The 13225-nt window shown below is 36.7% G+C and overlaps 1 protein-coding gene across 4 annotated transcripts; it reads left to right on the plus strand.

Annotated features, from left to right (window-relative positions):
• Positions 1–1733: 1733 nt before the first annotated feature.
• tbxa2r (thromboxane A2 receptor) lies at positions 1734–13169 on the plus strand. 4 transcript variants are annotated; one of them, XM_085433172.1, is made up of 4 exons: positions 1734–1838; positions 6159–6986; positions 9647–9780; positions 10856–11100. In XM_085433172.1, the coding sequence occupies exons 2-4, from the start codon at positions 6198–6200 to the stop codon at positions 11031–11033; spliced, it is 1101 nt and encodes a 366-aa protein (XP_085289298.1). In that variant the 5' UTR covers positions 1734–1838; positions 6159–6197; the 3' UTR covers positions 11034–11100. The 4 variants fall into 4 exon arrangements, with proteins under 4 accessions (XP_085289298.1, XP_085289295.1, XP_085289297.1 ...); XM_085433169.1 differs by lacking the exon at positions 9647–9780 and having other exon boundaries at positions 10856–13169; XM_085433171.1 differs by lacking the exon at positions 9647–9780 and having other exon boundaries at positions 1734–1833; positions 10856–13169.
• The last annotated feature ends 56 nt before the right edge of the window (positions 13170–13225 follow it).

Genomic DNA, 13225 nt, shown 5'->3' on the forward strand with positions numbered 1-13225 from the left:
GGGAATGAGATGGGACATAATGTACAGGTGCAGCAGTTAAACAAAATGTGGCACAACCCTTAACAGACAGATTAACTAAAATTAACTGAAATGCACAGCATCATGGTGAAAATCAAACACAGCATATCGGCACAAACACCTCACACCAACTTTCAAGCAGACTGGTAGATGGGGAATGATGTTGGTGGGGAACCTTGCAGTAATTCACCATGGACTCCTGTTTATATTTCTGGTGTGAAATGTGAGGCCAACTGTCCTACAGCTTAAACATCATTGATCATTGCAATAGGGCACAGCAGCAGATCAACATGCTCAACATGTTTAAAGTGCTGCATACAAGCTACTGAGTGATAAAGTGTACATAGTTTTCGTACACTTTGCATAAACGTCTGTAAAAATGTTCTTTTTCCGGCAGAAACATACACTGTCGTGTCAGAAAGTCATGTTGTTTATCTAAAAGAAGTTTAAAAAGTTATTATATAAAGTAGAACGTTCCAGATGTTTTGGCATCACACCTCTGGTTCTGTTTCTGGTTTAGACAGGGTGTACAAATAAGGAGGGAGTCTATTGGAAGCACACGAGACAGCTTGCCATTGAGATTTAAAACAAGGCCAGTCATGTAAACAATAGTCCTGCAAGGAAGAACTCGGTGGCCTGGGACCTTCCATCACTTTGGAGTGTTTATGCTTTTCTACAAGATTATATTCAAGTATTTATTTGCATGCTTTCCTGCATGTGTCTGCATTAAATGCAAGCATCTGACATAATTTTGTATCATAACTTTGGAAAGCTTGCTTTTACTCCCACGATCCTTTCAGAGATGTTTTTGTCATTCCTTTCCAATGCACGAATGCTATATAGGTTACACACAGACTGATATCTTTAGGCTTTAAAATCTATAACTTTAACTACATTAACAGAAGAGTCTGGTGTGTTACGACCCATAAAACAGACTTTTGGACATGCGGCTGGCCCAGGTTTTTGCCAATAACGGGCAGAAAGTGAGATATTTACAAACAATGCCACACAGTTGTCGTTTTGATTTGATTTTACCGCTTGTAAAAATGCTGTGTTGCTACCCACAAAGTATTATAACTACATTGGACCTTTGTTCTTCTTTTGTGTCTGCCACTCGTGCTTTGCCACGGCTTCCTGGATGCGGATAAAGGATAATGATTTGAGATTCTAGTACTTTTCTCTCTGCAATCCTTTACGTTCGTGTCGCTTCACATCCAGCAAAACAATTTCTGGTGGTATTCACAAGTGACAATATAGAAATTGAACATTGTTTCTAATTCGGTTCTTGTTTTCATTTTATCATAGAGCTTTATAATTAAAACATATTTTTGTGACTGTAAACAGAGTCTTAAAATGAATGTTAACGGCCTTGCGGTATCTATTTGCGTTCAAAACATCTGTCCTCCAGCCTGTTTTCCAAAACATGAGATAAAATGCTTGAGGGACAACTTTGTCCTTATTAAAACAACCTGATTGCCGTCCATGTGTTTTGGGGTCGTGTTTTTTTCATTTACTTTTTGCTTGTTAACCTTTTTAGATCACTTGCCAGCCTTTAAAAGCAAACATTTTTACAGTCATACTTTTTCTTTCTATGCTCTTCTGCTGCATGGAAAAAGAAAGAGTGCCTTCCTAAAGCCCTCCCCTCCTCTGACTTCCTGAGAGGAGTGTACTGTGCAAAAGGAAGCAAGACTGGACGAGGGGGAGATGAGTATCAGAGTAGGAAGAGTAGAGGAGAGGACATAGCTGGGGGAAGGGAGTAAAGATGAGCCAGGGTTGCTACTAAAGGTCTTTTTGTCATCAAGCTGAACTTGTGATGTAAGGTATCTATCCCATGTCTTCTAGTTGTTATAATTTGCATAATTTTTGATCTTTTAAGAGAGATGTTAACGATGGAGAAGTAAAAACTTTACAACTGCAAGACAAATGATCCTTGAAAACAATTCTGTGAAGTCTTCTTTAATACTCAGTGATTTGTAAGTGCTAAGCTTTTTTTCTTATATTACTGCATATGCGCAAACTACACAGGTCTAGAGATTTTTTTTATATACTTTTATCATTTGTATTGTATGTTATGGTATATCATAAGGACAGTTAATTAATGATTCTTATTCATCTTCTTTAAACCAGCAAAACCTTGTGGGTTAATATTGTTTTGCATGCATTCACCATTCTCAACATTTCAGGATAAGTGGAAAACTCATGAATGCATTTCTGTGGTTTTGCATTAGGCCCATTGGTAAAGCATTTTTACTGCCATAGTGGAACAGTATTTAGTATGACATATTGATCTTGGATTCTAACAGGCACTTTTGGCTAATTGTTCTTTAAAAAGGTTTTGTAGATCATACGAGAGCAGGTTCATCATATAGCACTTCCTAAGGACGTGAAGGATTTCATTACCTTTTGTAAACTGTGCAATGACTTGTCTCAGTTTCTGTATCTTCAGTTTTCTGTGGCAAAAACATATTGCCACAGTTTTTTTGGGTTCTACAGTTCTTAATATGTATCCACTCTATTAACGAGATTAAACGAATATTATAAAATTCTGATGTAGTAAAGGAAAAGGGCTCATATCTTAGTTTCATGGCTGATTTATAATGGTTTCCACCACTCGCACAAACATCAAAGCAACATCAAAATATTCATCTGAGTTGTTTTTGATGATTGAGCAAATAATTGGTGTACCGAACCTGATTTCATGATCTCCTTTTAGGCAGTGGCATTTTCAGCACTAGGCATTAAGTTCTTCTAAACTAGTTTGAAGGATAAATTTGATGCTTTACAAGATTACTGCATGAAAGCAGGCTAAAAACAGACACCTGTTTGGTGTTTTAGTGGTTCAGTTGTTTTCATTCCTAACGAGCTACCAGTCTGTGCCCAGTTGGCGTGTGAAACAATACAGGTCGTCTATACCCACTTGGCCAAAGTTTAGACAATTTGGATTGTTTTATTGTTTCACTTCAATACAGAAGCACTTAGCCTAATTCTTCAAGTTACTAAAGTTGTCTTCCTGCCTGTTAAAAGTTCTGTGCATTCCACTCTGCATTGTTATGATTTCAAATGTAGAAGCAAATCAATAGACTACAGGAAAAAGAATGGACAAGTGGAAGAAAATTCCCTATGGGGGGAAATCCAGCAGTCAGATTTTAGTTTGCACAATTTCTAGTCATTGAAATTAGAAGTGTCAAGACAATGATCATTCGCTGCTGCCAATAATACACAACTGTCTGAGACAGCTTTTAGTTTTATTCTGCTGCATTTTAGTGTCAGTACATATTAATAACAGCATCAGAAGCTTTTCACTTTTAAAAACCTGTATAATTCTCCGTTTTGTCCTTTATTGTCTTTATTTGTCTTTTTCTGTTGCATTTCTGTATATCCTCCTCCCATGATGTGTCTTCTTAAAAGCTACTGCACAAGTATAACACCAAACAGTGAAATAGTGAAACAAACAAAATTCTGATGGTGATAGAAATTTTTACTGGATTCACTGATGTGTTTTGTAAATAGTGCCAAAGACAATCCAAAGTACAAATGCAACTAAGCAAAGTATAGAACATATAAAACACATCAAAGACTTGAACTGAGAAAATCTACAAGTTCTTAGAAAAGTATTGGCTCATTTTGATTTTGATGGCAGCAACGCACCTCCAAGAAGATGGGACTGGGCCATGTTTACCACTGTTTGGCATTCTTTTAAGAACAGTCCATAAACATCTGAAAACTGAGGGGACCGGGTGCTGGACTTTTGGGAGAGGAATGTTATCTCATTCTTGTCTGATGTATTATTGTGGCTGCTCAATAGTCTTGGGACTACTTGAGCATTTTTTCTGTCTTGATGCTCCAAATGATTTCAGTTGGTGAGAGATCTGGGCTACAGGAGGCCTATTTAAGCGCCCAGACTCTTCTGATATGAAGTGAATAAAAGTCTTTCATTGCTGAAGGTGCCTTTCCAGATCAGTAATCTGTCAGTTCATGGGCACTAATTCACCCCCAGGCTTTTGAACTACTCTTTCTTCTTATGTCCGGAGAAATCGCTGGCCATGTTTACAAAAAAGAATTTCAAATTTCAAATAATCTGACAACAGAACAGTTTAGTACATTTTAAATTACCTTTGACCCTTGAACATTTCTCTATCATCTTCACACATGGGTTCTTTTTTGCACGACAGAGCTTTAGCCTGCATTTGTGGACATGCAACATGGCAACATGACATGACAAAAAAAAGTCTTTGCAATATTATGTTGAGCAACAATATTCTGAAGTTGCTCCATACTTGCTTCTTTTCTTTTGTCTTCTTTTTTTTTTGCAGATTGGTGAACCTCTGCCTCTCTAAAATGTGGGTTTTTTTTATAGCCATTCGTGTTACTGATCTGTTGCCAGTAACCTAATTAGCTGCAAAACATTCCTTTGGCTGTTCTTTTTTTAGGTCCACTTACTTTTCCGACTTTTTGTTCTTCCCATCCCAACTTCTTTTGAGACATGTTGCTGCCATTAGATTCAAAATCAGCTCATATTTTTCCCTAAAGTTTTAAATGTTCTCAGTTTAAATATTTGGTATGTTTTAGGTTTGCTATTTGCTATAAAATATTGGTATACTAGATTTGCAAATCTTTGGATTCTGTTTTTATTTACATTTTACAACTTCCCAATTTTGGGGGTGTTTGTAAGTAAGGTAACAACACATTACTGAACAGGCATAATTTTATAGAGTATAGTACAGGCATATGTTTCTCATTGAAGTCTTTCTCTTAGATCATACTGCATAGGTTTTTGTATATAAATTTGTTTCTTAAAGCAATAACCTACAGTTGCTGTAGTTTCTTTAGTTAACACAGGATGAAATCAGTATCTTGGTGATGTGCGGTGAAACAAATATTTAGATTAATGAAAGCTATGGATATTTGTTTCCATATTACCATCCTCAGACTTCTTTTTTTTTTACTGGGGAAAGAATACCAAGAGCTGATTATGTCTGATTCTATGTTTATTTCCTTTTAGTGCCACCAAACTGAACTTCCTGGCAGGATATGCCAGCTCTCCCACTCTGTCTATTTCGGTCTCTCTGTCACTCATTCCATCTCTGCCCCATACTGTCACTGTCTGCATGCGTTTGTGTGGGTGCTGTGTACATCTGCGTCTGAGCTGTTACTTTGCATTCTAAAGGTTTATTTTCATAGTTTAGGCAATCAGTGTTGTCGACACTAAAAATATTGGATCCCCTGATATCTGGCAACAATGATTTTACCTCCAGATAAAGGGTTTTTAATAATTCAGACGCACTGTCAGCTTTCTTTGCTATGTGTTTAATCGTCCATAGAACTGTTCATTGCATTTTCAGCCTCTGTTGTAGCAATACAATACTGATGTCATAACAACCAATGAAATGATGAAAAATTATAAAAACAAAGAAATGATCGTTAACCAGAAGTGGTTTTTTAAACCACTGACTGTTGAACTACTGTGACACCTCAATGTGTTTTGCTTTTTTGCATGATAAGATAGGCTTCAGCCATTAAAGGTGCTCTAATTAGAAATATGATGTGTTGCAGTATGCTCGATGTAAATAAAGAGTTGGGAATGTGCCATTTAGAACTGTGTTAGAGTAAACACATTTTTTATCTTGGACGTCACCACATCTGAAGTGCAACAACATCGGTCCACCTCTTCTGACAGATTATGTCACCTTTGCTCAGTTTGTTTATACTGTAAGAGTCGACCCAACCAGCAAAAACTCATAAAAATATACAGAGACAGTTCTTTCTCACACTATATAAACTCCTTAGAAAACTCAGGGATTTTAAGCCAAACTCTTGGTGCTATGAGGTTGTAGTGCTGCCACAGCATGCGAGAACAATAGGATTTGACTGTCTGGTGGTACAACTAAGCTAACCATGCAATACACAATGACACAAAATGTATGTACATATGTAGTAGTCAAAAAAATAAAATCCTTCTGGTAATAATTGTAGTGTCCCTGCAATGGGTATTGTGTGGCTGTCCAATTACTATTATCTTGGTGCTTGGATGAATGTATTATATTTTTTATGTAATTTTTTAACTTTCTGTTTGTTTGTTTGATTGATTGATTGATTTTTTTGTTTGTACTCTTCTAACTAGTATTGTCTTTTCATCTCAGAGTCACCTCAAGTCAACGAGTGTGTACCAGCTAGCCACGATGAATACCTCAGATGCCAACAACACTCCACAATGTTACTCCCTCAAAAGCCCTCCGTTCAATTACACACGTCCCATCAGCTCAGCATACTTCTCAACCATCTTCAGCACTTTGGGAATCACCTCAAATCTCATTGCCTTCATTGTTCTTGTCAAATCTTTCCGACGAATGCGGAATCGGTCACGGTCTTTCTTCTTAATCTTCCTGGCCGGTCTTGTAGTTACTGACTTTATGGGTCTTTTGGTCACAGGTTCCATTGTGGTCTCCTTCCATTTTACACGTTTTAATTGGCGCCAAGTAGATCCTAACTGCCACTTCTGCAACTTCATGGGTATGTCTATGGTCTTCTATGGACTGTGCCCACTGCTGCTTAGTGCCACAATGGCCATGGAGCGCTTCTGTGGCATTAACCGTCCATTTGCACGCTCCACCAACATGAGCAAGAGCCGGACAGTCTACATGGTGCTGATGGTATGGTTGGCTGCTGGCTGTATTGCTTTGCTGCCCTTAATAGGCATCGGGAGCTACCACATACAGGCTCCTGGTTCTTGGTGTTTTTTCAACATCAGTTCGAAAGGAAGTGATATGGTCTTCTCCCTGCTCTTCTCCTTCGTGGGGTTGACTTCAATCGTTGTGTCATTTTTACTGAACACAGTGAGTGTGGTGACGCTTATCAAGGTGTGCTGCGGACAGGACAGGACACAGCGGAGCCGAGACCATGAAGTCGAGATGATGGTGCAACTTATCTTGATCATGATTATTGCCTCTATCAGCTGGTGCCCCCTCCTGGTGAGTTTGTTTGTTTGTTTGGTTGGTTGCTTGTTTATTTGTTTCTTTGGTTAGTTGGTTGGTTTTGGGTAGGTTGTTGTATATAGACAAAAAGAAAGGCAAAAATGACAATTAATATAACTAATGCGTAATACACTAGTAATACAGAACCAAATTTAGCAATTTCACTCTTAAATAGCATAAATAACAGTAAGCAATAAGTCATGACACAGACAGCCCCAATTTTCATCTTTTGTGTCACACCAGTTACTTTATTGCCTAATAACCTACATGAACACACATTATTAATGGCTAAATATTTTTTTTGTATTGTTTGTTGTTGATTTTTTTTTTTTGTTTTTAATCTTGATTTTTAATTTTAGTATAAAACACAAAGGATTTTATGCTATAATTAAAAAAAAACTGAATTTGTTTCGTATTGCGTAAATAAACAAAAACTATTTTGAAAACAGGAAAACAAGGACATTTTCTGTTATTAAACTGATTACTAAGAATTATTTAAAAAAAATATTATTATTATTTTAAACTTTCTTACTTCTTAGAAACAGGTGAGAGATCCAGTTCCGTATCTCAGTTCAGTTGAGGTGAAGCCTAGCACACAGCTACCCACTACAGCTACCTACGTCAGCACCCAACTGTCAGTCACATGCAAAATTATACATTTTTTAGCCATGATAACATTTAAATTGGTGAGTTAAAAACATGTAAAGCTAGGCACTTAGCACTTCTCTTATTTATTTGTTTATCTATTCAAACAGCATGAGGAATTATATCATTTTTCCAGTCTATAACATTAATAGTTAGTAAACCTCATGTTCTGGAACAGCAAACTATGTAAAAATATAACTGATGATAATTAAAGTCACATTAATGCTGCTGTTTTCTTGTTCACAATGTACACTGTAATTCCTCATATAATGGGGTGTAATTTTCTATTTTTATTTAAGGTACTATATTGTTCTGTTAATAAAAAAAATACTTTTTGTATCTTTTTCAATTATATAGCACTCTATAGCACTTTTACTGGACAATAACATTCAATTAGTCTACAAATAATAATTAACGAGCAATGTCATTTCCATGCTTGGAAATGACACTGGAAATGACTAGTCAGTCGGCTAATTCCTGTTTTATTCTACAACACCAGAGAAGAGGTGAGGGAGTCAGAGAGAGAGCCGGAAAGAAAGAGATAACACTTTCAGGTAGAGCAATTCAGTGTCAAGCACATGTAGCCAAGGAGATTTCCAGACAAGCAGAAATGGAGATCAGACTGAAGGGCCAGACAAATTATTTATGAATCTAACATCTGATTCTTTGACTAATTTATGTAAGCTTTCTGTTATAGGAAGAGTTGTTACATAACACTGTGTGTACATTTGAACAAATACTAGTACACCCCTGTCTCTTCATATTAACTTTCTATAAAGTAGCTGTCTTTGGTCAAGAAATGTTTTATTTGTAGCAGCTTTTTCAAATCTAATCCTCATATGAAAGAAACAATTTATCTGATGACCCAGAGAGTGAACTGATGTGATGTTGCAGGATAAATGGAGCACTCTGGTCTTGTACAACAGTCACTGCCCTCCACAGAAACATCTGGCCCTTTTTCAACCAGTGTAACAGTGTGTTGAACTCCATAATTGCAGTCTGGTCTATTTGTGTGTTGTGTGATCATAAGACCAATGGAAGATTTCACTGCCTTCTCTTGTAGACAGAAGGAGAAGATCTCTCTTGTTTTTACCTTCTTTTAGGCTAGGTTTGTGTTTCTTGACAATAAATTTTCTATTTTTTCATGATCAAAGAAATACTCAGAATATATATATAAAAAACAAAAGTAGCCTGACGGGCTAAACATTTATAAAGACTGTTCACTAAACATTAATCATGAGGTTGTGATAGGAAATTAATATCTTCAAGATACTGCAAGGTGACACACTTACTTTTACTGTGTCCACCTGCTGTTGTGTGGAAAATGGTTTTCATATGTTTGAAAGCACCGCGCCATGACCTTAACTATCTAGTTTTTTGTTACCAGCGCTTCTTTTAAAATGTTTGAACCTTAATGAGGCATCACAAGGTCCTAAGCTCCTTTTCTCTGCTCCTCTGTGTATGCTTCAATTCTTCTTAGTGATGCAGCCTATTTACTAGCTGATCTGAAAACCGTCTGTACTTACACTGGATCAAAGAGCCCCTTAATGCCCCACTTGAGATGACATATTTCAACTCAAGAGTGAAGCAGAGCCTTTAAAGGAAAACATCTAGTACAATGTCAAACAGCACTGAAAAAGTCCAGAAAGTTCCAGTGTGGCAACCAAGACTCAAAATAAAACCCAGACCTTCTATGGGAGGTGTTATTTATAGATACTGATGAGATGCTGATGCATTTTTAATTTGTATAAAAATTAGACAATTTCAGTTACGTTCAGCCTATCTTGCATTATCTACCTATCATTTTTATACTTCTAATAGGAATCACTTATTGCATAATTCAGTTCTTTACACTTTTGCTTTCCTATGTATAGTTAAAAAAAATAAATCAACTACTTCATTTTTTTAACTGAGTTTGCCAGAGAACAAAATAATAAGGACTAAAGTCCCTGAGTGGAGCACACATTTTTCTGCAGTCTGGTCTAACATTAGTTGTGTGATACCTTGTACAGATATACATTTTGGTGTGCATGAAGACTTCTGAAGTTCCTGATGCTAATGTGGTTTTGTTCGGCATACGAATGGCCACCTGCAATCAGATTTTAGACCCATGGATTTACATCATGTTTCAAGTGTCCCCACTAAGGCGAGTAAAACGTGAAACGAAAATCTAACTCTGCTCATCTGCCATCACCGCTCACCCCCATGGCACCGTATTTTTGCCAATTAGTTGGTCACGTGCCCTAAACATCTCCAAATGATAGATTTGTACTCATCAGTCCACTTCACGCACTGCCGCTTCCAAACCAATACTTATATGCTCAAAGTTTCGTTCCATTCTTTCTCCAGTTAATAGCCATTAAACTTTTCATCATGCTTGTTTTTTGGCCTTGCACGTTCTTTAATTTGGAAAAATTAACACACGTATGTTCTGTCATCAGAAACATGGTAGCTTTTCGTTTTGCAGATTTTCGTTTCATTTAGTTTCTAATATTTTTTTTCCTTTGGAGTATAGCTGCAGAAATCCTGGAAGTACTGCGAACTGGACAAATGCAATCAAGCAGTTATCTGCAGTTGAGCCTATATGAAATTATTATTCTTAATGTCAGTTTTCTTCTTTGTTTTTGAAAATGAAAATAAGCCAATGTTAACTGGCACTCTGCAAAACATGAGCCCATGGAGTACCAATACCACTGAGAGGCATTTGCCTCACAAAAACGCTTCATCTTGCATGGTCTCTTGCATTGCTTGGATGCAAAAACTCAGGAGAACAGAACTGTGACACAAGCTAAATTTTGAAAAGAAACTATAAGCTACACTAGGCCGGTTTTTAATTCCTGCAGGAGCTTGTTAGCATGTTTTCCCCCTTCTGGAGACAGTTGGGGTAATGCTAATAATGCTGTGCCTCACATGAAATGTGGGTAATTGGGTAATGGGTAATTAGGCTATGTTACAGCAGCCACTGCCTCAGGGACACCATGACAAAATTAGCCTAGCCTTTCTTTTTAAACTAGACATAACTTATAGTGAATGCTTGTGTAGATCTGCAATATTAACCTATTTGATCTCCCTTCTCTTATTCGCCTTTTCCAATCTCTTCCTTTTGCTATTTCTTATTTCCTTTCTTTACCATCTTCTCCCCCGTCAACTGCTTCCTCCTTCATGCTTCTCTTTACTTCTGCTTTTCTCTGTCTGTCCCTATATTATTCCTCCACATCCAGGTCTTTATTGCTCAAACAGTGTTCTCCAGCGATCCTCTCTGGGTCAGGAAACTGCTGCTGTACCTCCGCTTTGCCACTTGCAACCAGATCCTCGACCCATGGGTTTATATCCTGTTCCGGAGGGCAGTCTTTAAGAGAGTCTACCCCCGCTTTGACTGGTCCCGGAGCTCAATCATGACTTTGTACCCATATTTTCAAGAGACTGCACGCAGATTCACACGATCTTCATTAGGGGGCAACCTGGGCTCAGATGAAACAGGAGAAACAACAAAGTCAAATGTCACTTCTCCGTCTACCTTAAAGTCACCTGACTAAGGCTCATGGTACAGTGTGTGTTTGTTTCTCTGATCAGAAATGAGTGATCACAGAGATCAGACATATACTCTCAGCTCCATACATCGCACTGAAGTTAACTATATGCACTGCTACCTAGATACTCCTGCATTAAGTTAACCGTATTTAATGTACCATTAAATAGGATAAATTATCTTGTTTTCTCTTTGTTTGATGTATGCTTAGACCTGATGTTGTGCTAACCATTTTAGGAGGAAACCCACAGGCAGCCTAGTCCCATGAACCTGAAATATAGAAACTGTAATATTGTAGAAGTGCCTATTGTTAACAAGAAATATCATATTATACTATATTCACATACATTTGCTAATAGTTACTCTGACTGAACATGTCACAAACTCTGAAAACCTATAAAAGATTGAAAAATGTTAAACGATCCGTTTCTTGCATTTAACTTCATTGTTTTTTTACTGAGTGAGATATTCTGTTTCAAGGTTGTCTGTTACATATGGGCTGAAGGATGTTTACAAGACGAAAAAAGATGGATTATTACAAATATCAAAAGTCTTGACCCACCTTTCATTCCTGTATATTTATCTAGAATATGTGCAGTGAAAACAGTGTGTTAGCAATTCCAATGTGTTTGAACGTTAGTATTGGGAAAATGTGAAGAAATGAGGGATCAAAAGATGGTAACTTCATTATAAGTTGAAAATTTTACTGATAACTGGTATGTCGTTCTCATGATCTCCAGAAATCATCTCTTTATTGTCCCTAACAAATACTGGCATGTAGTCACTTAGATATAAATTTGTTTTATTTTGGTATACCATCCATTAAATGCACAAGTGCTGCTCAACTGAATGGAAGGTGTTAATTAAAAATGATGTATTGTGCCGAAGTATGGTTAAGTGTAAGTGGGAGTAAGTATGAAAATGCATGTGTGAAGATTTATAATTTGAATGAACTCACCCTTTAAAAAGCAGGACTCAGTTAGTGAAGGAATTACAGTGCATCCTAAACATCTAGATAAACTACAATTAGATAACCTAAACAAGTACACTGTCTAGAGTTTAAATTTGGAGAACGTTATTGTATTTTATTTTGATTGTTATAAAATCTTCTGCCTCTTTGAGATCTCAAGGCTAAGCTTTAAAGTTGATGTGGACTGAGAATATTTTTTGTGAAGAGAGCAATTTTTACACTCATCATGCACATAAAGTAATGCACACTGTAATGTCAATCAACTCAACCAGTCTTCCACAACAGTTTTTTTTTTATCCCATAAAAGTTCTCCCATGACAGTGAGGAGTAAATGTTGATTGTTCACGTAAATAAAGGCTCAATAAAACAGAAATATTTGTTGCTGTTAAATATTTAACCATTTTACTTCCCATACAGAAATGCAGTCAAGTAGCAACACAAAGAAGAGTACTGATATTGCTCAAACCATGTAATAGGTCAAACCATTTAAATTTAGCCATTCGGTTTTTTACTTATGTATGCAAAATGGTAAGGCAGAAAAAAATATGCCACTCCAGTGTTAAGTTAATGCTTCCTTTTTTTTACTGGATATACTAACCAATGCAGAAACACAAAGCGAGATCTACACACTGAAACTAAGAGCAGTGATAATGAAATGCTGCAACAAACTGCTATAGTATATTTGCTCTCTCTCTTTTTTTAAACAGACTGAAGGCTCCCTCAGTGAAACATGGTACAATGTTAATGAATATGTAACATTTTCCTTTTCTCAACAACCACAAGAAATTCTTTCCATTTTTTAAGGAAAACTAAGAGTAAGAGTTTACATACAAGCACAAGAATCCACCAAAATATTTTTTTGATTTCTTTTTGACTGTGGGTGCTTATGGTTCGAATATGGAGTTTGACAGCAGTTTCCACATGTGGGAATCTACAGGTATTGCAGAGCAGGAACATTTAGATTGCTCCCCTGGTATTCAGTTTTTAGATGACAGCTTTGATTATTTTTTATTTTATTTTATTTTACTTTTTTTTGTAAGTTCAAGTCAGGTCAGTCACCTACTGCAAGACTGAGAATATTTAAAGCTGCAA

Source organism: Copadichromis virginalis, linkage group LG15, assembly GCF_057382275.1.
Source record: "Copadichromis virginalis isolate Kocher_CV1m ecotype Utaka linkage group LG15, C_Virginalis_male_GT1.1, whole genome shotgun sequence".
Taxonomy (NCBI): domain Eukaryota; kingdom Metazoa; phylum Chordata; class Actinopteri; order Cichliformes; family Cichlidae; genus Copadichromis; species Copadichromis virginalis.

What these genes read in the sequence shown, in the direction of transcription:
- tbxa2r (XM_085433169.1), top strand. Translation starts at nt 6,198, where the DNA reads ATGAATACCTCAGATGCCAACAACACTCCACAATGTTACTCCCTCAAA. An exon ending in TCAGCTGGTGCCCCCTCCTG is followed by an intron (nt 6,987 to 10,855) that starts GTGAGTTTGTTT and finishes CTCCACATCCAG; the next exon opens with GTCTTTATTGCTCAAACAGT.